The sequence below is a fragment of the Trachypithecus francoisi genome, unplaced genomic scaffold (assembly GCF_009764315.1).
Source record: "Trachypithecus francoisi isolate TF-2019V2 unplaced genomic scaffold, Tfra_2.0 Lachesis_group3, whole genome shotgun sequence".
NCBI classification, from domain to species: Eukaryota; Metazoa; Chordata; class Mammalia; order Primates; family Cercopithecidae; genus Trachypithecus; species Trachypithecus francoisi.
Window position 1 is genome coordinate 16,110,692 of NW_022681468.1, and position 27,803 is coordinate 16,138,494.

Below are 27,803 nucleotides of genomic sequence, written 5' to 3' on the forward strand. Positions count from 1 at the left end.
TTGTCTGGCCTCAAGTGAGTGAGTGACTCAACTTCTCCGAGCCTCACTCTTTTTGTTTTATTTTTGAGACAGGTTCTCACTCTGTCTCTCAGACTGGAGTGCAGTGGTATGATCATGGCTCAGTATAGCCTCAACCTCCCAGGCTCAAGCCATCTTCCCACCCCAGCCTCCCAAGTAGCTAGGACTACAGGCATGTACCACTATGCCCAGCTAATTTTTGTATTTTTTGTAGAGACGAGGTTTCATCATGTCACCCAGGCTAGTCTTGAACTCCTGGGCTCAAGTGATCTGCCTGCTTTGGCCTCCCAAAGTGCGGGGATTACAGGTGTGAGTCACTGTGCCCGGCTTAAGCCTCACCTTTATCTGCAAGGTTGTTTTGTGGAGTAAATGAGACAGTGCAGTTTCCAGCACCAGCATTATTTGAAAGCAGCCTGATTGAGTCAGGAGTCTTGTGTGTGGAAGTAGGATAGAAAGGTTCAGATGCTCAGTGTCTTTGCAAAGGGTGCAGGGGGCAGGTGGGCTAATAACACCGGCAGTGATAGTGGATGTAACAAGCCCTGCAGGGAGGTGAGGTTCTGGTTGTACTGATTGTGACTCCGGCCCAAAACTGAAGCAGCGTGGTGTTGGCTGGGTCACAGAACGAGGCAGTGCAGAACTCTGGCTTCAGCCCATGGCTGCCAGACTCCACAGTCCTCCTCCTCTAACTGTACATTCAGTGCTTTGGCGAGCCCAGTACAGAATGTGGGGGTGCTGTGTGTGTAGTGGGGATGCAGAGAGGAATGTGACCACTAGACTCTCAGCCCTGGGAGGGCAAGGCTTTTTGCTGGTTTTGTTCATTGCTGTATCCCAACCACCCCAGTAATGGTGTCTGGCATACAGTTGGTGTTCAATTAATTAATCAATGAAACTGAATTGTTGACTTTTTTTTGTGTTCGTGTCAAGTACTTCCAGGAACAGAGGAGAAACTCTAAGTTTTTTCTTCCACATCTGATCAAATCTTTGCATGTCAGCATGTCAGCTGCTTACCCCACAAGGGAGGAACTAGGAGAAAGGGCAATCCCTTCCAGAGGCAAAGGCCACAGCCCCACCTTCCCCGGGGGGATCAAGGAGGCCAAGTGCCCCTGGGCATCCAGCTGTGCCTGCTACAGGACTCACAGGAGTGGCTCTGATGAGCTGAGGCAGGGCACGACCCCCTGCAGGGTGGCTCACTCCCCATATCTCCTTGATGAAGGTCTCACTAGTGGTCTCTATTCGGCTTCAGGCTTTATCTCTATACAAGTCGTTGGGAACTGGTTACTGCAACCTCACTTAACCCCCAAATAATGCCTGAGGGCAAAGCAAAGCCAGCTCTCCATACCCTTGAGTCCCTTCTTACCCCTGTTCCAACCTTGCAGACAGAGGTGAGGCTTAGGCCAGGCGTCGTGGCTCACGCCTGTAATCCCAGCAGTTTGGGAGGCCAAGGTGGGTGGATCACCTGAGGTCAGGATTTCGAGACCAGCCTGGCCAACATGGTGAAACCCCGTCTCTACTGAAAGTACAAAAAAATTAGCCAGGCGTCGTAGTACATGCCTATCATCCCAGCTACGCAGGAGGCTGAGGCAGGAGAATTGCCTGAACCTGGGAGCTGGAGGTTGCAGTCAGCTGAGATTGCGCCACTGCACTCCAGCCTGGTGACAGAACAAGACTTTGTCTCCAAAAACAACAAAAAAAGAGAAAATTATTAAATGAACAACTTGGCCTCTGCCCTTGATTAGTTTACTTGGATTCACTACTCATCAAACTCTTATTGAACACCTACTGTGTGCCAGCCACTGGCCTGAGGCCCTGAGCTGATGTCTAAGATGCACCTGTAGCTCTTAGCAGACACAGGCACGTGCTCAGGTCTGGGAGTGGCTGTGGGCATCCACCTGAGACCTGGCCCCACACCAAAGACTGTTGGTGTCTCCAGGGTGGCTGTGTGGCCCTGCACGCCTGGGACTCTGGGTGAGTCCTGGCTTGCTGGCGGGACTGACAGAATGCCCATGACCTTCCCTCCCTGTGGCTTTTGTGGACCTGCAGGATGGACACTTGCTGAGCAGCCTTCCCCAGGGAGGGGTTCAGGTCCCCTCCACTGTCCCTCTGTGGTCCTCTTCTCTCCACAAATGCAGATGGGCTCAGCCCTTTTGCTGTGAGGCCTGGTTCCCTTGAGGAACTGCCCCCCTGGCCCTTGCAGGCCGGAAGCCTAACAGGAAGCAGTGCTTTCTCTGAAGTGAACCAGCTGCAGCGTGTCCAGCCGACCAGGTGCCGAGTCTTGGGACCTGCAGTAAATGCTGCCTACCCGTCCCTGGCCCACCAGGCCAAGGGAGGTGACTCGTCACTGAGTCTCGGTCCCTGAGGCCTGGGGAGGTGGTCTCTGAGACCCTTCGCAGCTGGCTCGCAGCCTGTGACACCCCTTCCTGGCCTCTACTCCAACGCACTCCCAACCGTGCCAAGCCTCCTTTCCACCTGGAATTGCACTTGGGGAACTCCTGCCATGCTTGGAGAAGTCCCTCAGGCCCGGCCCAGATCTCACTTGCTGTGGACACTCCTCTCAGTGTCTCGGGGGCCTCTCCACACCACCAGGCCAGGACTCAGTGCCACCTGTCCGCCCACAGACCTACAGCCCACAGACCTACAGTCTTTTTTTTTTTTTTTTTGAGACGGAGTCTCGCTCTGTCGCCCAGGCTGGAGTGCAGTGGCCGGATCTCAGCTCACTGCAAGCTCCGCCTCCCGGGTTTACGCCATTCTCCTGCCTCAGCCTCCCGAGTAGCTGGGACTACAGGCGCCCGCCACCTCGCCCGGCTAGTTTTTTTTTTTGTATTTTTTAGTAGAGACGGGGTTTCACGGTGTTAGCCAGGATGGTCTTGATCTCCTGACCTCGTGATCCGCCCGTCTCAGCCTCCCAAAGTGCTGGGATTACAGGCTTGAGCCACCGCGCCCGGCCCAGACCTACAGTCTTGTGACTCTCTGTGAGTGTGCTGAACTCGCCTGTGTGGAGCTGGCTTCCTGAGAGGCCATTTCCAAGCCCTCTGGGCCAGCCTGATAACATCCCCCTGCCTGATAGAGTCACTTCCTGCCCTGCCAGGCTCCGGGGACAGGCCAAACCAGCTCTACGCTAATGACTTTCAGGTTACCTTTTCTTGTATCAGGCTTCTCTAGGAACTGCGTGTGTGTGTGTGTGACCAGCGTACTCATCTCTTCTGCCAGTGTAGCGGAAGGATTGTCTTCTCTTCCCACACTTTACTCTCCCATCCTGTTCTTCTAGCCTCTGCGCTGTGTGTGTAGATGTGGGGGGAGGCTTGGCATGAAGCCTGGACTCTGACTACCAAGATTTTCCCAGAATATTGTTTCTGCCAACTTCTTTTGCGCCCCTTCGTCTTTGCCTTTTGCCATCTTTGCTTTCCAGTCAAGAGTTCCAAATAGCCAGTGCCTCTGAACAGGGCCACAGTTTAAATCAAGAGAGTTATGGGAGTCAGGAGGAACCAGCAGGAGCCCTGCGGTGGGAATGGGAAGGCCTGGATTCCAGCCCACAGTCATGGCCAGACTGTGTCCCAGGCACCCCAGGGGAGCTGAGTCTCCTGAGGCCAGGCCGCTTGGTTGGGCTTCGTCTGTGAAGGGGAGATATGTTGATTGATTGGTTGGTTCCAGAAATATTTATGGAGCCCCTCGTGTGGCCCAAGCACTGGAGCTAGAACATAAGTATGAGGGGATAGATGGAGGTAGGGGCTAGGTGGTAAGTTACAAGGATTTTGGCCTTCACTTGGTGGGGAGGGGGGAACCACTGGAGAGTTCAGAGAGGAGGGGTGACCTGGTATGACTTATATAGGGTCAACTCATTCGTATTTTCTTTTTTTTTTTAAGTCGGAGTCTTGCTCTGGCACCCAGGCTGGAGTGCAGTGGTGTGATCTCAGCTCACTGCAACCTCCGCCTCCTGGTTTCAAGCAATTCTCCTGCCTCAGTCTCCCCAGTAGCTGGGATTACAGGTGTGTGCCACCACGTCCAGCTAATTTTTTTGTATTTTTTTTTAGCAGAGATGGGGTTTCACCATGTTGGCCAGGCTGGTCTCAAACTCCTGACCTCAGGTGATCCGTTCACCTCTGCCTCCCAAAGTGCTGTGATTGCAGGCGTGAGCCACTGTGCCCGGCCTCATCTATGTTTTCTAGGAGAGGTGTGTGCCCTTCTCTTCTAACCCCACTGCTTGACGGCGTCTCTGCGCTGTTACACCTGGCTCTTTGCCTCTCCATGCCTGCACCTGCACAGCTGCGTCCCTGGAGAGCACCCGTCAACCCTGTTGACCACTTGCAAGTGGTGACCACAGACCTGGAGGAGCACCACCACTCTTCAGTAGGTCGGATTCCCACGCTCCACAGTGTCTGTTCCACGCGTTCCTCTCTCCCTTCCTCTGAAAGCCACCCTCTCATGCCTAACTCATGACCTTGCCTCATACTTTACTGAGGAAATAAAAGCAATTAGGAAACTCCCTTGTTTCATGCCACTAACTCTACCAGCTTTCACCTCTGTCACTGCTTGGGGCCCTCACTCCCTTCAGAGGCCAGCGGCTCCTTCACCTGTGCTCAGAATCCTTTCCGTTCTCACCTTCTCAGGACTGGGCTGCCACAGCCTTCACTTCTCTCCTGACCCTTCCCTTTGGCAGGCACAGGCAACGCACCCTAGACTTCCCTGCTAAAGGCTCCCTGAACCCCCATCACTGTCTAAGGATTGGCCCAGCCCCCTGCAAACCCTTCCCTGGCAAACCCTCAGTTCAGTGAGTTAGGCTTGTACCCCGCAGTCCCCTGAGATGCCTCATGTTGAGGCTGCCCTCTGATGTGGCCTGTGTGCTGCCAGGTCTAATGGCTAGTCTGTGATCTTACACTTGATGTTCCAGCTGCTTGCTTGCTTTCTTGCTTGCTTGGTTGTTTTCTTTCTCTCTCTCTCTCTCTCTCTCTCTCTCTTTCTGTCTTTCTTTGATGGACTTTTCACTCTTGTCCAGGCTGGAGTGCAATGGCACAATCTCGGCTCACTGCAACCTCCACCTCCAGGGTTCAAGTGATTCTCCTGCCTCAGCCTCCTGAGTAGCTGGGATTACAGGTGCGCGCCACCATGCCTGGCTAATTTTTTTTTTTTTAGTAGAGATGGGGTTTCACCATGTTGGCCAGGCTGGTCTCGAACTCCTGACCTCAGGTGATCCACCCGCCTCAGCCTCCCAAAGTGCTGGGGTTACAGGTATGAGCCACCGTGCCCGGCGTTCCAGTAGCTTTCAGTGCACTCGAATACCCCTCTTTCCAGAAACCCTTCCTAATCTTGGTTTCCCTCAGATATGGGCATGACTGACTCCATCTCCTCATTGTAGCTGGATGCCCCGTCCTTGAGTCTTTCCCTGATCTGACCACTCAGTCCACAGTAGCCCCAGTCACCCTCTCTTAATTTGGTAGCAGACATGGTCGTGGTTTCTCTTCCCGGGTCCTTCCTGCTCAGTCCTTGATCTGGACTTAATTTCTCAACTTGGATATCGAATGCCGTCTCACATTTCACTTGGCCCAAACAGAGCTCTTGGTTTTATTCCTCCTCACTTCAGTAAATGGTAAAATGGCACCACTCTCCGCTCCATTGTGCTATCTCAAATCGAGGATTTATCTTCAACCCCTCTCCTTTCCTCATCCTGTGTGCTTATTTCCTGTGACTGCTGTAACAAATTATCACTCATTTGCTGGCTTCAGACAATACAGATGTCTTCTCTTAGCATTCTGGAGGTCAGAGTCAGAAATGGGTTTCACTGGGCTAAGTTCAGGTGTCAGTGGTTTTGCATTCCTTCCGGGGGTTCTTGGGGAGGACCTGTGTTGTGCCTTTTCCAGCTTCTAGAGGCCACCGGCACTGCATAGTGCCATCTTTTTTTTTTTTTTTTTTTTTTGATAGGGTCTTGCTCTGTCTCCCAAGCTGGAGTGCAGTGTTGTGATCATGGCTCACTGCAGCCTCGACCTCCCAGGCTCAAGTGATCCTCCTGCCTCAGCCTCCCCAGTAGCTTGGACTACAAGGCGTGCACCACCAAGCCTAGCTAATTTTAAAAATTTTTATAGAGACAAGGTCTCACTATGTTGCCTAGCCTGGTCTCAAACTTCTGGGCACAAGCAATCCTCCTGCCTCAGCCTCCCAAAGTTCTGGGATTATAGGTATGAGCCGTTGTGCGCAGTCACCTTCCTCCTTCTTTAAAGCCAGAGGTTTAGTGTCCTCTAGTCTTTCTCCCTACTTCCATCCTAACATCTCCTTGGACTCTGACCTTCTCACTTCCCTTTTCTAAGGACCCAGTGGGCCCACCCAAATAATCCAGGATAATTCTCCTAGCTCAAGATCCTTAATTACATCTTAATTACAAAAGTCCCTTTTGCCATGTAAAACAGCATATCCACAGGCTTTGAGATGAGGATGTGGACATCTCTGGGGGCCGTGATTCTGTCTACCACACCTCCAGTTTAATCCATTAGTAAGTCTTGTTTTCTTTCACCTTCAAATGATGTCCCCACTCAGTCTATTTCTCTCTTTCTGCGTATTTCTCACCTGGTCCTGCCCACCTCTCACCTGACTACTACAGTAACCTCCTAACCATTTGTAGCTTCTCCACAGGGCTGACAGAGGCATCTTTTAAAAACTTAAATCAGAGCACTTCATCTCCCTGCTTAAAAACCTTCAGACTCTCAATTGCACTTCACATGAATGCCAGACCCCTTCCCACAGTCTGCGCTTACCTGCCCCTCTGCCTATCTCCACCCCAATGCTCTTCCTTCCACCAGCCACATGGGCCTTCTTGCTGTTCCTGGAACACAGCAGCTCTGTTCCCACCTCGGGGCCTTTCCAGGAGCTTATCCGTCTCCTGGAATGCTCTTCCCTCAGATCTGGGCATGACTGACTCCATCTCCGCATTGAAGCTGGACGCCCTGCCCTTGAGTCTTTCCCTGATCTGACCACTCAGTCCACAGTAGCCCCAGTCACCCTCTTTTAATTCTCTGCACAGCTCTTACCACTGTCTGGCCCTTTTCTGGTTTATCTTTTTGTCTTCTCTGTCTAGAGTGTAAGCTTCCTGAGGGTAGAGACCCACTAGGTCCTGTTCATAGCTGTAAGTCCTCGGTGCTGGCAGGTGCTGAATGAATGGGGGTGATGTGCAAAGTGCCACCAGGACCCTGATAGCCCAGGCTGAGGGAGTAAGGGAAGCTGCTCCAAGCTGACCTGAAATATGTCTTAAAGGATACCTGGGATTTTGGCAGGAGAAGGGAGGGAGGCATGACATGTCCAAGCACCCTTGGGTAAGTCAGATGGCCATGGCCTTGGAAAGATGCTGAGGACCTGGACCTCACGGGTGCGTCAGGCTAGAGGCCCAGGGAGAGTGGGAGACGGGCTCTCGGTAGTGATCACAGATGTAAAACTCCTTCCTTGGCTCTGAGATGATGGATTGAGCCAAGGGAACCCCTCTGGGGCTGCCAGAATAGCCACTCTAGACCAAGAGCATGCAGTAACATGGGTCATCTTTGTTCTTTTTAAATTATCTGGTTCATGTTTTGTGTAGGTAATTAATGTACTTGGTAATGCAAATGGAATTATAGGGTTCATGGTGAAAACAGCCTCCTACATCGTGTCTATGGCCTCTTGCTCCTTTCCATAGGAACAGCCACTCTTAAGACTTCCCAGGGGGTCCTTTAGGAAGTATTCTGAATATCTGCACATTTATAAGAAAACATGGTATTGGTTTTTTTTTTTCTTTTTTTGAGATGGAGTCTCACTCTGTCGCCCAGACTGGAGTGCAGTGCTGCAATCTCGGCTCACTGCAACCTCTGCCTCCCAGATTCAACCAATTCTCCTGCCTCAGCCTCCTGAGTAGCTGGGATTACAGGCGCCTGCCACCATACCAGCTAATTTTTGTATTTTTAGTAGAAACGGGGTTTTGCCCTGTTGGCCAGGCTGGTCTTGAACTCCTGACCTCAGGTGAGTGTTGGGATTACAGGTGTGAGCCACCTCGTCTGGCCTGTTGTTTTTTACACACAATAGTGACCATATACCCTCTTTTGTATCTTGCTTTTTTTCAACTCTCTTTGTGATTGTTAGCTATTGCTGCATAACAAACCATCCCAAAGCTTAGTGCCCTAAAACAATCACCTTGTATTATTTCTCATGATTCTGGGTTTGCCAGGGCTCACGCATGCATTGGTGGCCAGCTGTGGGTCAGCCCGGTGACTTTGCTGCTTTTGGCTGGGCTCTCTTATGCTTACGGAGCTTTGCCTAGACAGCTCAGCTCTACTCCACGAGGCCTTTTATTGTTCAGCAGGTTGGCCTGGGCTAGGTACGGGCTGGCCTAGGCATGTTCTCATGGTGGTCACAGAGAAACAAGAGGGAAGAAGTGAGTAAGCCCTTTTCTAAGCCTCTGCGTGCATTAACATTTCCACTGTTCCATCAGTCAGAGCAAGCCCTGGGGCCAAGCCCAGGGTCAGTGCAAGAGGCCACAAAGCATGGGATTCAGGAAGCATGAAGACATGGCCTTTCATGTAGCCAGGCCACTGTGGAGTGGCATGGAGATCTGCTCCATGTGTTCATGGATGCACCGTCCTGCTGCATGGGGTGCACCGTAACTCAGTTAACAGGTCTCCTGTCAAGGACCGTATCGGTTGTTTCCTATCTTTTGCTATTACCAGTAGGGCTGTATGTAGTAAACATCCATATCTGTACGTCTTTGTGCTGAAGAGTGCATATGTCTATGGGATAGCTACCCAAAACTGGAATTTCTGGGTCAGCTGGTGTGGGAGTATGTCAGTTGCTTTGTGGAAATTGCTACATTGCCCCCTGGAGACACTCGTGCTAATTTATACCCCTATCAGCATGACACAGCAGTGTCTGTTTTCCTATTAGCATTCTGGAGGCAGGGGGATCACAAGTACTGCAAATGCTGGGTTACTCAGGATCTGAGGCTTTTTTTTTTTCTTTAGACTAATCTCACTCTGTCGCCCAGGCTGGAGTACAGTGGAGCGATCTCGGCTCACTGCAACCTCCACCTCCCAGGTTCAAGTGATTTTCCTGCCTCAGCCTCCTGAGTAGATGGGAGTAACAGGTGTATGCCACCACGCCCGGATACTTTTTGTATTTTTTTTAGTAGAGATGGGGTTTCACCATATTAGCCAGGCTGGTCTCGAACTCCTGACTTCATGAGCCACCCACCTTGGCCCCCCAAAGTGTTGAGATTACAAGCGTGAGCCACTGCGGTCAGGAGTTCAAGACCAGCTTGGTCAGGAGTTCGAGACATTCTTGGTGCAAGCTTTGTCTCCTCTCCCACCCCCATCCAATACACATCTTCCTTACAGCCTGTATTGTGTTGAATGGTCTTGAGAGACTGGGGCGTCATGAGGGAAGGGACTGTGTCTCTTAATTCTGAGGAAAAATTTTTTTCTCCATTGAACATTTTCCTGCACCGTGCTCTCCCAGTTGCTGCTTTTGTTGTTGTTGAGACGGAGTCTTGCTCTGTCGACTAGGCTGGAGTGCAGTGGCACAATCTTGGCTCACTGCAACCTCTGTGTCCCAGTTTCAAGTGATTCTCCTGCCTCAGCCTCCCGAGTAGCTGGAATTACAGGCGTGCACCCCCATGCCTGGCTAATTTTTGTATTTTTTATAGAGACAGGGTTTCTCCATATTGACCAGGCTGGTCTTGAACTCCTGACCTCAAGCAATCCACCTGCCTCGGCCTCCCAAAGTGCTGGGATTACAGGCATGAGCCACCACACCCTGCCCCCAGCTGCTGCTGATGGAACTGAGCACTTTCCACATTTTGGCATCATGACTCTGGCGCATTCCCCCAGCATCAGGAGATCAGAGAAACACAAAGGCCCTGAATCCTGCATAGCACTTGGGTAGCAGTTTTTACACCTCTCTACAACTATGAAACCCATTGTTTAAATAAAAATTTGGCAAGCCTGGGATGTAAAACCAAAGCAGCAGGAGAAGTGCAGGGTCTGGGGATTCTGCAAAGGCCCTCATTGGGTTCTAGGAATTCTGTTTGGAGACCAGTAAACTTGAGGACTTGAGGTTGGTGGGGTGTTACCAGATAGGAGTTCTCAGCCTGAAGCTGGTTTCTTGTTTGGGAGATCTGGGTAAGATTCCTGTTTGGCTCCTGAAACAAAGGTCAGAATCACAGTGACTTAGCAAGTAGAACAGGATAGTTCATTGTTTCACTCTCGTGTAATTAATTGACCGTAAGCAGTTGGGGGCTCGGTGGCAGCTCCTGGTGTTGGGGATCTAGTAAGCCTCCTTGTGTGGTACTGCTCTGCTCTGCTCATTCTCAATAGGTAGCTTCTAGCTTGTGGTCTCAGATGGGCTGCCATGTTCCATCAGCACTACCATGGTCCAGCCTGTGGGGGAGGGTGAACAGGGACTGGCCGGCAAGCCCATTCCCTCTAAAGGCCAAGCCCAGAAGCTGTGTGCAACACCTCTGCTCCCATCCCATCATCATAACGTAGTCACGTGGCAGCATGTCGCCACAGGGAGCCTTGGAAGTATAGTCTTTAGCTGGACAGCCATGTGCCCTGATAAAACTTGGGAATTTTAATACTAAAGGAAGAAAGGGAGAGTGAATATTCTGGGACAACAAGCAGACTCTGCCACAGGCAGTGACTGCCCTAACCCCAGGGAGGATGCAGATGCCTTCCCCATCATCTAATTAATTCACCATTTATTGAGCATGGACTCTGTGTCAGATATTGTGCACAACACACAGGTTCTTCCTTTAGGCCTCGTCCTTACAGTCTAGAAGGGGCAGACAGATTGATAAACACCCATGGTGCTCAGGGTTCCTGGGGCTGCTAGAGGTGGTTTGGGATGGGGCACCTGGAGGAGAGGTCGGCAGTGCTCGGAATATTAGTAGGTGTTTACTAAGTAGTGGTGAGTGGTGTCCTCAGGATGCCAGAGCATTCCAAAGGGGTGGCACATGTGACCCTGGGCCAGGACCTGTCTTTCATTGCTGAGGGCTTTGGATGTCTTGCTGTGGTGGGGGTGCTGAGTCGGCAGGCTGGGAGGCGAAGCATTGGCGTCTGGGCGTTCTGATCCCAGCTTGAGTCTCCAGCTTTCTACCTACGTCCAATTCCCCTGCCATTTGGCTGTCTCTGCTTTCCTGGACTGTGTGCTGTGGCTTTGGCTGTGCTGTTCCTTCAGCCTGGTCTGCCCTTCCCTCTGCTCTTTGCCGGCCCAGGTCCTACTCATCCTTTAAGGCCCAGCTGGGAGGTGTGTTCACTCTGGGCCATAGAGTTTTCCTGCTGAGAACTCGGTAGCCGTAGCCCACAGTCTGTCAATGGAATTGCGGCTCTGAGAGGGTAAGTCATGTGCCCCCGCAGCTAGAATAGGTAGCAGGGGTCCTGATCTCCCATTGTTTCTGCTCCCTGGCTTGGAGATTCTGCCCAGAGGAGCCATTTTCAGATGCAGGGTCCCTGTGGCAGGGAGGTGAGGAGAGGTGGGGTTGTGAGGAGGGGTGGGGAGAGAGGGGTCCTCCATTCAGGCCAAAAGAGGCGCTTTCTTGGAATTGCTTCCCAGAATTAATGAGGTTAAATCACTGGAACTAAGTCACCGAGTGACAAACTTGGTTTAAATCTAGGACTCTGAATCCCAAGTTCTAAATTATTTTATTTTTTGGAATTTTAAAATATACAGAAAAGAAGTTCCACATAGATGGACAATCTTACCACTCAGAAATAACCACTATTAATATCCTGGTATATATACTTCCAGTTTTTAAAGAAGAGTTACTTGTTTTTTTTTTTTTTTTCTTCTAAAAGTGATATAAAAGGATTTTGCTCAATGTAAATAATTTAAACCACAAAGATGAGAATTTAAAAATTATCCCAAATCCTATCATTCAGAAATTCCTATTGTTTACACTAAGTGATAATCATTTTAGACATCTTTGTAGGGGCATAGACAGATATGAAGGTAGGTATTTAGACGTACTTCTATAAACAGTGATCATATTGCTGTCCAGTATGATAGCCACTAGCTACATGTAGCTATTGATCACTTGAAATGTACAGGTTAGAGCCGATATGTGCTGTGAGTGTAAAATACACACAAGATTTGGAAAACTTAATATGAAAAAGGAATGTAAGACCTCATTAGTATTTTAAAAATATTGATTGCATGTTGACCTGATAGTATTTTTTTTTTTTTTTTGAGACGGAGTCTTGCTCTGTCCCCCAGGCTGGGGTTCAGTGGTGTGATCTTGGCTCACTGCAAGTTCCGCCTCCTGGGTTCATGCCGTTCTCCTGCCTCAGCCTCATGAGTAGCTGGGACTACAGGCGCCCACCACCACGCCTGGCTAATTTTTTATATTTTTAGTAGGGATGGGGTTTCACTGTGTTAGCCAGGATGGTCTCGATCTCCTGACCTCATGATCCACCCACCTTGGCCTCCCAAAGTGCTAGGATTACAGGCGTGAGCCACTGCGCCCAGCCAACCTGATAGTATTTTGGTTATATTTATTTAAATAAAAGCTGTTATTTAAATTAATTCCACCTGTTTTTTTTTTTTTTCTTGCGATGTTGCCCAGACTGGTCTCAAACGATCTGCCTGTCTAGGCCTCCTAAAGTGTTGAGAGCCACTGAGCCCTGTCTTCTTTTCCTTTTGTAATATGGCTATTATAATTTATAATTTATAAATTTACAATTTATAAATTAAGGCCAGGCTTAGTGGCTCATGCCTGTAATCCCAGAACTTTGGGAAGCCGAGATGGGCGGATCACCTGAGGTCAGGAGTTCAAGACCAGCCTGGCCAACATGGTGAAACTCTGTCTCTGCTAAAAATGCAAAATTAGCTGGGCATGATGGCGGGTGCCTGTAATCCCAGCTACTCTGAGATTGAGGCAGGAGAACTGCTTGAACCCAGGCGAAGTTTGCAGTGAGCCGAGATCTCGCCATTGTACTCCAGCCTGGGCAAGAAGAATGAAACTCTGTCTCAAAACAAAACAAAACAACAAAAATTTTAAATTATATATGTGGCTTGCATATATTTCTATTGAACAGCACTGGTCTATTATTATAGTATTAATACGTTTATTCATAAATATTAAAGGGAAAAAAATGAAAATGAATTTAGAGGAATTTTTTTTTCTTTTTTTTTTTTTGAGACGGAGTCTCGCTCTGTCGCCAGGCTGGAGTGCAGTGGCACAATCTCAGCTCACTGCAACCTCCGCCTCCCAGGTTCACGCCATTCTCCTGCCTCAGCTTCCTGAGTAGCTGGGATTACAGGCGCCCACCACCAGGCCTGGCTAATTTTTGTATTTTTAGTAGAGACGGGGTTTCACCATGGTTGCCAGGATGGTCTCAATCTCTTGACCTCATGATCTGCCCGCCTTGGCCTCCCGAAGTGCTGGGATTATAGACGTGAGCCACCACGCCCTGCCTAAAGGAATTTTTGAGCTCTAAATAAATGGTTCTTCATTATTTCCTGAGAGTTCACTAAAATTTAAACAAATATTTGAAAAATAGTTAAAGATTAGATTGATTTTTTTTTTTTTTTTAAAGCACATGGTACAGTGTTTTGAAAGATAAAGGCATGGTACTCTGACGCTCCTCCCAATTTCTGATATATGATTGTTTTTGCAATGCATTGCTTTCTAACATTCATATTCTGTTCTGTGCCTCTAATTCTTGTGGGCATTTAGTATTTTGTAAGAAACACTCAGGCCTTTGCCTCCATGTCCTTCGTTCCTGAGTCCTGGGTTTCTTTATGAGCTGGGTTTCATTTCTTGAGAAGGGCTTGTGTGTCTGGGAGGAGGCTGCTTGTTGCCTTTGTGTCTGGCTGGTGTCTGGACCGGCCCCACGCACCGGGGTTACACTTTGTATCCCGGTGCACTCTGTATGCGCCACTTCATTGTCTTCTGGTGTTGGAAGCTGCTGTGGCCTTGCCTGATTTCCTCTTGTTTTTTGAGTCAGGGTCCTGCTCTGTCGCCCAGGCTAGAGTGCAGTGGTGTGATCTCGGCTCACTGCAAATCTCACTCCCGGGTTCAAGTGATTCTCTTGCCTCAGCCTCCCTAGTAGCTGGGATTACAGGGGCACACCACCATGCCTGGCTAATTTTTTTGTATTTTTAGTAGATACAGGGTTTCACCACATGGGCCAGGCTGGTCTCGAACTCCTGACCTCAGGTGATCCCCCCGCCTCAGCCTCCCAAAGTGTTGGGATCACAGGCGTGAGCCACCATGCCTGGCCAGATTTGCTTTTTCTTCTTGGGCGTCTAATGAGTTATTGAGTTCAGTAACTGAACTCAGCCCTGTTTTCGTGTTTCTTGACTCCCCCAGGACTCTAGGTCTCATCTCTAAAAGGTTATTTTAGGCTTCCCAGTACATAGAGAGAGCACTGCTAAGACCTATAGATTCAGCAGTTTTGGGCCAACTGCTCAGAACATGTGGAAAAGGCCTTTGTTTTAGCTCTTGGCCTTTGGTGGACTTACCACCCAGAATCTTAGGGGGTCTCCAGTGATGACTTTTTGAAATAATTTTAAATTGCATATATAATAGGTAGATCTATTCTTTTTAGGACCAGGATGTTAAAGACAAAGCCAAAGTCCATTCTTGCCACCAACCCCAGTTGAGGTCCCCTCCCCAGCACCCCAGCTGTAACTACTATCATGGGCTTAAGATATGTCCTTCCAGACCTTTTAAAACTGATTTTATATTTTAATACAAGTATGTTCTATCCCATCCCAGAAAAATAGATCATGCTTAGGCTGGTATATGAGTTGTTCTGGGTTTATTCAGAACAGTCTGGGGGTTGGTGTGGATTCCAAAGAGCTGCTCCTGGAGTGAACTTTTCATTCAAATTAAGCCAATATAGACATCAATAAGTTATAACCATAAGTAGTATGCTCTCAGGAGTCAAAGCTTCATGCAAGCATTCCCAGGTATCTGTATAGTTACGACTTTTAGACAGAAACAGAGGAACACTCTGTTGCTCTGCAAGAATACAGACTTGCATTCAGGTCATTTTGACACAGACTCATTTTAAGATCCAGCTGTACAGACATTCCACCAGCTCCATAGAACACAGCAAAGAGCTGGGGATTTCATCGCGCCTCTCCTCAAAATACATAACACTGGGGTTTGTGTGTGTTTTATAAAGATCATAATGAATACCTCATAAGCCACCTTTGTTTTTTTCCTACTGAACTTGAGCTCTCTCCATGTTAATATGTATCTACTGGCAGCCAGGCACGGTGGCTCATCCCGGAAATCCCAGCACTTTCAGAGGTTGAGGTGGGCGGATCACCTGAGGTTAGGAGTTTGAGACCAGCCTGGCTAACATGGTGAAACCCTGTTTCTACTAAAAATACAAAAAGTTAGCCGGGTATGATGGCATGTGCCTGTAATCCCAGCTACTCAGGAGGCTGAGGCAGGAGAATCACCTGAACCTGGGAGATGGAGGTTGTTGGTGAGCTGAGATTGTGCCACTGCACTCCAGCCTGAGCAACAAGAGCAAAACTCCATCTCAAAAAAAAAAGTATCTACTGGCAAAGAAACGACTGAGTGCTTGAGTCAGCACCTATTTGAGTACATGCTACTGGAACATTCATTTTTTTGTTTTGTTTTGTTTTTTGAGACGGAGTCTTGCTCTGTCGCCCAGGCTGGAGTGCAGTGGCCGGATCTCAGCTCACTGCAAGCTCCGCCTCCCGGTTTCAGGCCATTCTCCTGCCTCAGCCTCCCGAGTAGCTGGGACTACAGGCGCTCGCCACCTCGCCCAGCTAGTTTTTTTGTATTTTTTAGTAGAGACGGGGTTTCACCGTGTTAGCCAGGATGGTCTCGATCTCCTGACCTCGTGATCCGCCCGTCTCAGCCTCCCAAAGTGCTGGGATTACAGGCTTGAGCCACCGCGCCCGGCCTGGAACATTCTTTAAATGAACTGAATTCACTATGAGGTGGTGTCCACTTAGACCCTACGAAGGCTATGAAGTTCCAGAAGGACCTTGCTGGGGGCCTGGAGCCTCGGGGTGTGGTGGTTCTGGGGTCCTTTGAGTTGGAGGGGGGTCCTACATGCATTCCTTGCTCCCACTTTGTTCTCACTTTGTTTGGCTTCTCACTTTGTTTTTGTAGATGACATGGCAGAACTTCTCCTCGGGGAGTCGAAGCTGGAGCAGTACCTGAAGGAACACCCCCTGAGGCAGGGGGCCAGTCCCCGAGGCCCCAAGCCCCAGCTGACTGAGGTCCGCAAGCATCTGACTGCCGCCCTGGACCGAGGGAACCTTAAGGTACCATGGGCCTCTGGGCTGAGGCGGCACTTGCTCACCTGCACACCGCCGTGGCTTATCTTCTTAGAAGCGGGCCAGCTCCCAGTTGGGTGGATGTGCCAGTCTCTAGGATGGTTGACCACTGCGGGGGCTTCTGGGCCAACAGGGTCTCTCTGATGACAGTCTTCAATGACACGCCATCTGCACAATGCCACTTACCTCTCAGATGCTTGAACTAAAGCTATCCGATATAACCCAGAGCTTAACCTGACATGTTACCAGTTCTAGAAAAGAGAGAAGTTAATCAGAAGGGGTGCTCAACGCACAGCTTCCTGCTCATCAGTGTAACAAGCCACTGTGGCCCAGAGCTGTGGGAGGTTCCATACTGGTGCCAGCAGGCCTGGCTTCACGGTTGGGAGGGGCCAGGAACTTCCCCGCATCTCAGCAAAGACCCTCACCCGCTGGCACAGGGAATCTTAGGCGCTGCCCCTATCTGTCCATTCTGTTTTCTGGTCTCATTGCACCCAGGTTTCCTTTCCCTCTCACGTGGCTTTCCTTCCTTTCTTCTTGGACTCCTCATTCAGTTCCTTTTGCTTTTCATGGGGGTCATCTCCTCTTCCTGCCCTGCCCTTCTGCCCCCTGGGTGGCTCACACTCCCCTGGCTCTAGACACTTCCCCTAGTTCAGATGGCTGTCTGCGGCCTGCTCCATCCTGCCCCTCTTCCCCAGGATGTATTTCCCACTGAGGACGGTCTTTGGTGAACTTCTGGAGCTCTGACTTCTGTTTCCTCTTAACTTTGATGACTTCTTTCTCATTTTTCTTCTCTTCCTGTCTTGGAATCCTGTGAGGCTCCGTGTTTGGTCTTTATTCTTGTTTGCGTGTGCACGCTTTCCCATGGGAAGCCATGCTTTCTTTGGCTTTACCTTTCATGTCTGTGCTGCAAACTCAAGCCTGCTCCCGACTTGCTGTGTGACTCCAGGGAGGTTACTCACCTCTCTGCAGCTCAGTTTCTTTAGGTTTGAATGGGGTGGGCTCTTAAAGGGGTGAGCTTGGACCTTCCCGGCTCCTGCATGTTCTAAGCCTATGAGCTTTCAATTTGAGCTGTTCCTTCTCTTGGTCATCTGGCCACCTCCTTGGCCCTGTTGCAATGGAGGGCCTGGGCAACCTTTGAGTAAGTTAATATTGGTGTTGGTCAGTTGTGCAGCAACAGGCTTTTGGAAACCCTGATAAAGAGCTGCTTTCAAAATGGTCTCTGTGGGCCGGGCGCGGTGGCTCAAGCCTGTAATCCCAGCACTTTGGGAGGCCGAGACGGGCGGATCACGAGGTCAGGAGATCGAGACCATCCTGGCTAATACGGTGAAACCCTGTCTCTACTTAAAAATACAAAAAACTAGCCGGGCGACGAGGCGGGCGCCTGTAGTCCCAACTACTCGGGAGGCTGAGGCAGGAGAATGGCGTAAACCCGGGAGGTGGAGCTTGCAGTGAGCTGAGATCCGGCCACTGCACTCCAGCCTGGGCGACAGAGCAAGACTCCGTCTCAAAAAAAAAAAAAAAAAAAAAAAAGGTCTCTGTGTATGTTGTCTGCACGGGACACAGCTCCAGGCCGCTAGGAGGTGGCTGGAGAGCGTCACCTCAACATAGGGACCCCGCCCTAGGCCCCTAGGGGGTGGCCGGAGAGGACACCTCAGCGTAGGGATTCCAGGTACTTAAGGACTCCCTGCTGCATTTGGGCTTCAAAAACCAGGTCTTCTCTTTCCCCGTTCAGTTTCTCTGTAAGGGCCATGCCACGCTTTGGTGTGTGGCAGATCACTTGAGGCTAGGAGTTCAATACCAGCCTGGCCAACATGGCGAAACCCCGTCTCCATCTCATATGTTGGTTTTTTTTTGGATACGGAGTCTTGCTCTGTCTCCCAGGCTGGAGTGCAGTGGCGTGATTTCGGCTCACTGTGAGCTCCGCCTCCCAGGTTCCCATTCTCCTGCCTCAGCCTCCCGAGTAGCTGGGACTACAGGGACCTGCCACCACACCCGGCTAATTTTTTGTATTTTTAGTAGAGACGGGGTTTCACCATGTTAGCCAGGCCACGCCCTTCCTCATCTCATATGTTCTTAACCAGTGACATGATGACACAGGTGGACACAGGGTACGTCTTGATCTGGGGACACAGGTGGTAGGTCTTGATCAGCAGGAGAGGGTGGAGGGACAGCAGGCACATGGGCCATAGCTCACAGTGATGGCCAGCCAGACTCAAGTGTCCTGCTGGGAGGTGGGAGGGGAGATATCTGGCTCATTTCTTTCCCCCGTCTACCCGCCCCACAACTTCATCTTGAAAAATTCTCCTTTCATTTCACCAGGTATTGATAGGTTTTGCTTTCCATCCTCTACAATGCCATGTGGTAGTAAGCACATTGAATTTATTTTATTATTTATTTATTTATTTTTTGAGACAGAGTGTTGTTCTGTCGCCCAGATGCCATCTCAGCTCACTGGAACCTCCGCCTCCCAGGTTCAAGCAATTCTTCTGTCTCAGCCTCCCGAGTAGCTGTGACTATGGGTGTGTGCCGCCACACCTGGCTAATTTTTGTGTTTTTAGTAGAGACGGGGTTTCACCATGTTGGCCAGGCTGGTCTCGAACTCCTGACCTTAGGTGATCTGCCTACGTCGGCCTGTAGTCCCTCCGAAAGTGCTGGGATTACAGGCCTGGGCCACTGCACGAAGCTGTTGAATTTAATTCAAGTTAAAATTCTTGAGTCTGAGTCCAGTTCTGGATTTACAGGCTGTGTGATTTGGGGATGTTACTTAACTTCTCTGAGCTTCATGTTTCTCAGCTGCAGGCCTACTTAGCCCAGGATTGTTTTGAGGCTCAAATGGAGAAATTCTTTCAAAGATGTATAGCACTAGATACACATCATTTCTTGCTATGTTATTAGTTCTACCTAGAGAGTTTTTTTCTCCTATTGCTGTTTTTCACCTTCCTCCATCTTATAAAGAATGTTCCAAAGCCACACATCTTTTGCATGGGTGTGCTGTCCTACTCACACTGACTAATGTGAAACTTTCTCTTTCCTTGAGCTTAAGTCCAGCTTGTCTTAAGTAAATTGAGGCTGGGAAGACCAGAGCCAGCCAGCCATGTGGTGGGGTGGAAAGAGTCCTGGACGAGGAGTCAGGACATCTGGCTTCTGATTCAAGGCAAGGAAATGGTCCTTATTGTGAGCAAGGTGGCCCCTGACACCGTGTTGGGGTTGTTCTCCCACTGCCCCGGCCGCCGAGGCGCCCTGGCCCAGCCGTTTCCTGTGCTTGGGTGCAGATGGACTCGCCCAGGGAGGCTCTCCCAGTGTGTCCAAGCTGTGCCTCTAGGCTTGCAATTTTCTTCAAGCTTTTTCTCCGCCTGGCTCTCCAGTTTGCTTTCGTTTTTTTTTTTTTTCTCCTTTGGTAAAATATACATAACATACAACCTAACGTTATAGCTCTTTGTAAGTGTACAGTATAGTGGCATTAAGTATGTTATCGTTGTCACCACCCTCCATCTCCAGGACTCATCTTCCCAAACTGAGCCTCTTGTGATGTATCCATTAATGCCAACTCCTCATTCCCCCTCCTCCTTCAATTCGCCTTTAATCCAGCGGTTCTCAGAGGCTGGAAGCTTGGGGAAGGAAGAAAGACTTCCCAGAATGTCCTAGGAAATGTTTCCAAAATACCCAAGCCTGGTCCGTCCCCCACCTGGGTGGTCCCATCCCTGCCATCCCTGTGGTGGATGCTTTTTTTTTGAGACAGAGTCTCGCTCTGTCATCCAGGCTGGAGTACAGTGGCATGATCTCTGCTCACTGCAGCCTCCACCTCCCAGGTTCAAGCGATTCTTGTGCCTCAGCCTCCTGAGTAGCTGGGATTACAGGTGTGCACCACCACGCCCCACTAATGTTTGTATTTTTAGTAGAGATGGGGTTTCACCATGTTGGCCAGGCTGGTCACGGACTTCTGGCATCAAATGATCTGCCTGCCTCAGCCTTCCAACGTGCTGGGATTATAGGTGTGAGCCACCGCACTTGGCCTGGATGCTTTTTTTCTCTTTTCTGAGTCTGTTTTGATTTCTTCGTCTCCAGATGTAATTCTAATTCCTCTGGTGCCTCTCCCTTGGGCCACCCATAAACACTTTTGCTCCTATCAGTCCTCCTTGCCCACTCCACCATCCTTTCCAGTGCTGCCTGATGTCCTTCTCTCTTCCAAGAAATGCCTGGAAGCTGACCACGTTGGCTGAGATAGCTGCTGTAACACGCTGTACCTGGCTACCTGGCCTTGTTGTCCACCCATCAAAGCTCTGGGTTACAGTATAAATAGTGTGGTTTCATGGTGTGCTTCCGTAAGCAAAAACCTCAACTTTGAACCGCTTGGGCTCTGAGTAGAAGGTCTGGCCAAGGAAGATAAATCTGTTTCCTTATATAGGTGGCAAGGTGGCCTGTTCTCTCCCTAGGAAGGAGGGCAATGATGAGGCTTTGGGGAGTGGGGGACTGGCCACGTCAGCCTCGCTGACTGGGAGGAAGGGGGGCCCACAGAGAACTTCCAGCCTTCAGTCTCTGGGGAAGGTACCAGGTCATCTCAGTTTAGAAACTTCAGTGGCTCAGTGAGAAACTTCGCCCTGGAAAGCAAGCAAGTCCTCATCTTCACATCCATTTGGGAAGGCCCTCCTTGATGATTTGGGTTACAGGGTTGTGGTGCATCTCCACTGCCATGGCCGGCCCACCAGGATGTCTGGGCCGCTTCTTTTCTGAGACAGGTGCTTGTATGTTTCACTTAGGAAGCATTCCTTCCTTCCTTGCCCAGCCGGCCCACCCAGCCATGGGCCTGGTGAGGGGAGCCGCAGGGTTTTGTTTTGGTTTGGTTTTTGCAACAGCTTTCTTGAAGTGTAATTCACATACCATACAACTCACCCATTCAGAGTGTCCACTTCAGCGATTTTTAGCATATTCATGAAGTTGTGCAACCATCATCACAATCAATTCTAGAACATTTTCATCACCTTCCAAAGAAACCCATCCTCATTAGCAGCCACCTCCCATTCCTAGCCAAGACGAATCTGTTTTCTGACTCTAGATTTGACTATCCTGGACATCTCATACACATGGAAGCGTACAATATGTGGCCTTTTGTGACTGGATTTTTCACTTGGCATCGTATTTTTGGGGTTCGCCTATGTTGTAGCACATAACAGTACGTCATTCTTTACTACAACTGAGGAATACTCCATTTTATGGCTAGCCCACATTTTGGTGGACATTTGGGTTGTTTCCACTGTTTGGCTATTGTGGATAACACTGCTCAGAACATTCACGTCCACACTCTTGTGTGGGGAGCTATGGGGTCTTACGGCAGCAGCTGGCTGGGCTCCGAGGGAGCATCATGCCTGATATTGTAGGAAAATGCTTTTCTTTCTCTCCTTTCCCTTCTAGTCAGAATTCCTACAAGAATCCAATCTGATCATGGCCAAGTTGAATTATGTGGAAGGTGATTATAAAGAAGCTCTGAACATTTATGCCCGGGTGGGCCTGGACGACCTGCCGCTGACAGCTGCCCCGCCCTACAGGCTGCGGGTGATCGCAGAAGCCTATGCTACCAAAGGTGAGGCCTGTGCCTTCTAACACAGCATCCCATGCCCTGGAGCCAGCAGCACCTCTTGGGAGCCCCTATTTGACCCCTGGCCCTTGGCTGGTGATGAACCTGGCAGTTCCCAGCAAGGCTGCTGGGGCTGCCCTGCAACACGTTGCTGGGTCATGCTAAGCCCAGCAGGGGTTTGTTCCTCCGAGCCAGCGGCCATCAGCTGTCACTGAAGGGGATGAAGGAAAAACATTTCAGCAAAGTTTCTTTCTTTCTTTCTTTCTTTTTGAGACGGAGTTTTGCTCTTGTTGCCCAGGCTGGAGTGCAAAAATGGCACGATCTTGGCTTACTGCAACCTCCACCTCCCGGATATAAGCGATTCTCCTGCCTCAACCTCCCGAGTAGCTGGGATTACAGGCATGTGCCACCACACCTGGCTAATTTTGTATTTTTAATAGACAGGGGGTTTCTCCATGTTGGTCAGGTTGGTCTCGAACTCCTGACGTCAGGTGATCCGCCCACCTCCGCCTCCCAAAGTGCTGGGATGACAGGCGTGAGCCACCGTGCCTGGCTTCAGCAAAGTTTCTTGATAAGTAATATGCAAATTCAGCAGGGGCCTGCCTTGGTAATTAAAATCCTGCACAGCATATAGGGATTCATATCATATGGTCAGTTGGCCACGTGGCTGATGATGTTTTTATTCATAAATGCCACCTCTGGGTTAATTAAGGCTAATCAGTTGCCACACAACAATCACTAGCAATCAGTCCTCTCTTAGTTAACTGTGTACCTATTCAGGGACAAGAAGAACGCGTAAATATCTCACTGCCATAAAGCAGTTTGCACTCTAGTGTGAGATAATAAAGTCTCATGGGAAGAAACAGTGTGGAAGCACAGGGCACACAGACGACTGGACCGTTCCAAGCTGCCACTTCCTCAGTCTATAATGGGCATAATCACACCCACTTCATGGGGCTGTTAGGAGGATTAAGCCAAATACTGTATGTAAAGCATTTAATGTAGTACCTGGCACATTCTAAATGCTGCATACATGGTATTTTAAAATCTCGACCAGGTGCGGTAGCTCACACCTGTAATCCCAGCACTTTGGGAGGTCAAGGCGGGAGGATCACATGAGGTCAGGAGTTCGAGACCAGCCTGGCCAACATGGCGAAACCTCGTCTCTACTGAAAGTACAAAAATTAGCCGGGCATGGTGGCAGGCGCCTGTAATCCCAGCTACTCAGGAGGCTGAGACAGGAGAATTGCTTGAACCGGGGAGACAGAGGTTGCAGTGAGCCGAGATCGCGCCACTGCACTCCACCTGGGTGACAAGAGTGAGACTCCATCTCAAAAAAATTTAAAAAATAAAAAATAAAATCTCAACCCCAAACAGGGCAGCAAATGGTAAAAGCTAGGGATGGGTAATACAGGGAGGTCACTTCAGGCCAGCAGGGCCAGGAAGGCTTCCTAGAAGAAGAGGGACACTTTGAATGGGACTTCTTAAGGCCATGGCAAGAAGTGGACTATCTGGAGTGGCTCCTGTCCTTCTGGCCATCTGCTGTTCAAACCATGTACCGTGATTGACTGTGGCTGGTAGAGGCCAGGACCCTGGGTGGCTCGTCCCTCCAGCACAATCATGAGCTGGCCATTGTGTGCTGCCAGCACTTTCTGGCTGAGATGAGGGGGCTACAGGTGGTCCACCCTGTCTGACTCAGTTGTCTTACGCAATGTTGAACAAAGACCCAGCCCGGGGCACCCTTGTTAAGAGCTTTGTGATGGGAATGATGTATTCACTCAGTTCCCTGGGGACCCTTGAGTACTGCCAGGCTCCTCTAATTCTAAACGTCCCCGTGGGCTAGGAAAAAAAGCCACTGCTCTCGACAGGGCACTCTGGCAGTTTAATGGGCACGCCCCTTTGAGGCTGCCTCTGGGGTCCTGCCAGCATTTGGCTTTGTTTGCGTCTGTCTGAGTTATGGGGAATGCTGGGGTCTGTGCCACACAGCCACGCTCTTCTCTCCCTGGTGCTCACCCAGCTACCTCACATGCCTCACAAGCTGTGTATGTGTGTGGCCAGCAACAGTCTTCTGGAAGGAGAGCAAAGCATCATCTGGCAATTTCCACCTGCCCAACTGCCCTGGGGATGATGGGTGGTACCAGGAGTTGGCTTGCTATTGGGGGGTGGGAGGTGGCTTTGGGGCCTGCCCAGTACCCAGAGCCCACGTCCTAGGACTGGTTCTGAGATAGTTTAATGGAGGCAGGCTGTCTACAGGTGGCACTACCAGCTCAGTCTTGTGGCTGCCATGAAAGATAGGCGAGGAGGACAGGCGACTTGGGCCCTGAGCCTGGCCCTGGGTGATATGTGGTCACCCTACCCATGAGGTTGTGGCATTGGCTCTTAGGACACCTGCTGGCTCACGGGAGACCTGGCTCTGGCTAGTTTCTGACTTCCGTGAGTGCAGGTACAGTCACATGTGTACTGGGAGAGGGAAGGGTCACTTCTGCCTAGAGGAAGTGGCCAGCAGCTTGGGGGGCTCCAGGCCCTGGAGAGCCTGGTGGGCAGGTGAGAGGCAGTGTAGAGGGACAGTTTTGAGCACCGGCCCTGACCGTCTGCCTGGGTCCTACTCTGTGTGTCACATGCTGGCTCTGGGCCCTTGTACAAGTTCCTAAGCCTCTCTCTGCCCCTGTTTCCCCGCCCATCAAGCTCTCATTGGCTTGTCACGAGAACTGCATGAGATAGCACACATAAAATGCTTCTACAGTGCCCGCACATAGTGAGCGCAATGTAAATGTCAGCTGAAGCTGAGTGTTGACTGGGCCGTGAGGGGCTAGAAGTGACTTGTATTAACAGGGCCATTTTGGGCCCAATTCATGGAGATGCCCAGAGACAGGTCTGCTCTCTGAGGAGTTCAAGAGGCCCTCAGTCCTAGCTCTGTGTAGGAATATTCTTGGCTCTTCTTTCTTCACCAAGGTCCCTGAGGAGTTTTAAGGGGAGGCTGCTGCCAGGGTGTTCTCTGAATATTAGTCCCTCCTCTATGCTGTCTGCACACTGCTCTAGGCAGCGGGATTGACTTACACACTTTCTTTGTCACCTCAACTTCTCCCTGGTGACCTGAGGTCTGAGTTGGTCAGGGTTTTCAGATAGAAAACCTAGCCAGCATTAGCCAGCCAGCATTAGCCTTTGCTGATTGGGAATTGGAAGCCTGTATGGTTTGGCTCCCAGAACCTCCTATGGGCCAGCACTATATTAGGGAATTTCCTGTCTCTTTAACTCTCCAAACCCCAAATTTACTGAAGAGAGAAATGAGAGGAGGTGAGGTTGTGCAGAAGCGTAGCAGTGGCTATGGTGTACTGAGAGATTCCTGTGCGCCAGGTGTGGTGCCCTTTATCCCAGTATCTCATTCACTCTATTTTTTTTTTTTTTTTGAGACGGAGTCTCGCTCTGTCGCCCAGGCTGGAGTGCAGTGACCGGATCTCAGCTCACTGCAAGCTCCGCCTCCCGGGTTCACGACATTCTCCTGCCTCAGCCTCCTGAGTAGCTGGGACTACAGGCACCCGCCACCTCGCCCGGCTAGTTTTTTGTATTTTTTAGTAGAGACGGGGTTTCACCATGTTAGCCAGGATGGTCTCGATCTCCCGACCTCGTGATCTGCCCATCTCGGCCTCCCAAAGTGCTGGGATTACAGGCTTGAGCCACCGCGCCCGGCCTTTTTTTTTTTTTTTTAAATGGAGTCTTGCTGTGTCGCCCAGGCTGGAGTACAATGGCGCAGTCTTGGCCCATTGCAACCTCTGCTTCCCAGGTTCAAGTGATTCTCCTGCCTCAGCCTCCCAAGTAACTGGGATTACAGGTGTGCATCATCACACCCGGTTAATTTTTGTTTTTTGTTTTTTTTTTTAGTAGAGACAGGGTTTCACCATGTTGGCCAGGCTGGTCTCGAACTCCTGATCTCGGGTGATCTGCCCACCTCAGCCTCCCAAAGTGTTGGGATTATAGGCATGAGCCACCGCGCCTAGCCTTCATTCATTCTTTACCACCACCTATGAGGTAAATATCATTATTCTTTCCATTTTACAGAGAAGAAACCTGGGACACAGAGAGGTTAGGTAAACCTGCCCAGGGTCCTACAGCTAGGAAGTGGTCGAGCTAGGACTTGACCTCAGAGACTGGCTCTAGGGCCCTTGTTCTCCTCTGAGTGGCAGAATGGGGTCTCAGTCTGACGCCCATGTTCCTAATTGCTCCTTTATTGGCGTATGGACTGGAACTCAGCTAGGCCAGGTAAGGTTTCTTCAGGGAGAAAACATTCAGGTCACTCGAGAATACCCTAGATTTGTACTCCCGCCCTTGATTCCTCTACTTTAATGCCTCACCCTTACCAGGTTTCCTCCTGTAAGTTCTGTCCTTCAAGCTCATATTGCTGTCTTCTCTGAAGCCCCCTGGGACACACCCATTCAGAGTCAATCATATTTGATGCTGTCATAGCACAGTACATTAGAATTATCTAAGAAACGACTGGAGTTGTACGCATGCTCACTTAAAGTGTTCTTCCCTTGCCAATCTAGCATTCCTAGAAGAAGGTCTTCTACCAGTTACACGCCACCATTTTGCCCCTCAGTGCGCATGCTTGCGCCCACTCGCCCAATTCCTGAGAACTTGTTGGGAAGCTGCTGATCACCAATTTCGAGTTTCTTCTATCTACTGGGAGGCTGCTTTTTCCTGATGCAGGCTGCTAGCAATTATTATTTTAGAGAAACAGTTAACAACTGCCTGACCATCACCTGATGGTCACCTGACATTCCTGGTGTATGTGTGTGTGTATGTCCGGGGGAGCCCTCTCCTGCTCTGCTCGTGCCTGACTAGCTGCCTCCTATAACAGGGCTATTTGGCTTTCTTAGCATTTTCTGTGACTTTCTTTTCTGCGTACACAGAGGAAAGTAAGCACCTATCTCTGCTTCATAAACAGAAACATAATTAATAGAAGAGACAAAATGAACAGTTCCCTTTTTAGTAAAACAACATTTTAAAACTGGAAATTTAAAAATTTTAAAAGTGGGGCCTGGAAACAGCAGGGGAATTAACTTCCTTTCCAGATTGCATGGCACCAAAGCAGAGGGCTGGCTCTAAAGAGTAAATGGGGCCTGCACAATCATCTTGCATGTAGAGATTTTATTTCCCAGTAGGGGAGACTGTGCCAGAGAGGAGAAGGGACTTGCCCTATGCCACACAATCCAGGGCAGGACCGAGATGTGGGGATGTTTCTTGGTAGGAAATTTTTCCATCAAGTTGAGTGACCTCTGTGCCCAGGTGGAGGAGGCGGCACCATGTCGGGCGCTTTACAGAGCTCCTTTACCTTCTCCATTCCTCCCTGCTCCTGGGGTGGAAACTGCTCTTCCATGCAGTGGTTAAGGGCATGAAGCTTTGGGGTCAGACTGTCCAGGTTTGATCTCTGGCTTTGCCACTTACTAGCTAAAAGGTCTTGGGCAAATTATTTTCTTTTTTTTTTTTTTGAGACGGAGTCTCGCTCTGCCACCCAGGCTGGAGTGCAGTGGCCGGATCTCAGCTCACTGCAAGCTCCACCTCCCGGGTTTACGCCATTCGCCTGCCTCAGCCTCCCGAGTAGCTGGGACTACAGGCGCCCGCCTCATCGCCCAGCTAGTTTTTTTTTTGTATTTTTAAGTAGAGACAGGGTTTCACCGTATTAGCCAGGATGGTCTCGATCTCCTGACCTCGTGATCCGCCCGTCTCGGCCTCCCAAAGTGCTGGGATTACAGGCTTGAGCCACCGCGCCCCGCCAAGGGCAAATTATTTTCACCCAACTGGGTCTGTTTCTCATCTGTAAATGGAGATAATAATAATATCTACCTTACAGGGTTGTGCAGGGAATGGGTGAATACATGTAAAGCACTTAGCACAATGCCCGGCAGATCAACAAATGTGTTATTTTTATTTTTACCACAAATGATTGGCC

The 27,803-nt window shown here is 50.0% G+C and overlaps 1 protein-coding gene across 9 annotated transcripts in view; it reads left to right on the forward strand.

Moving 5' to 3' along the window:
- Positions 1-27,803, forward strand: part of TTC7B (tetratricopeptide repeat domain 7B) — a 276,535-nt gene that overhangs the window by 9,857 nt on the left and 238,875 nt on the right. For 7 of the 9 annotated variants that reach the window (XM_033191608.1, XM_033191609.1, XM_033191611.1 and 4 more), the window contains exons 2-3: positions 16,118-16,272; positions 21,694-21,862. In XM_033191608.1, coding sequence (XP_033047499.1) covers positions 16,118-16,272; positions 21,694-21,862 — 324 coding nt within the window. The remainder of the gene's footprint in view (positions 1-16,117; positions 16,273-21,693; positions 21,863-27,803) is intronic. The other 2 variants (XM_033191612.1, XM_033191616.1) reach the window with 1 other exon arrangement.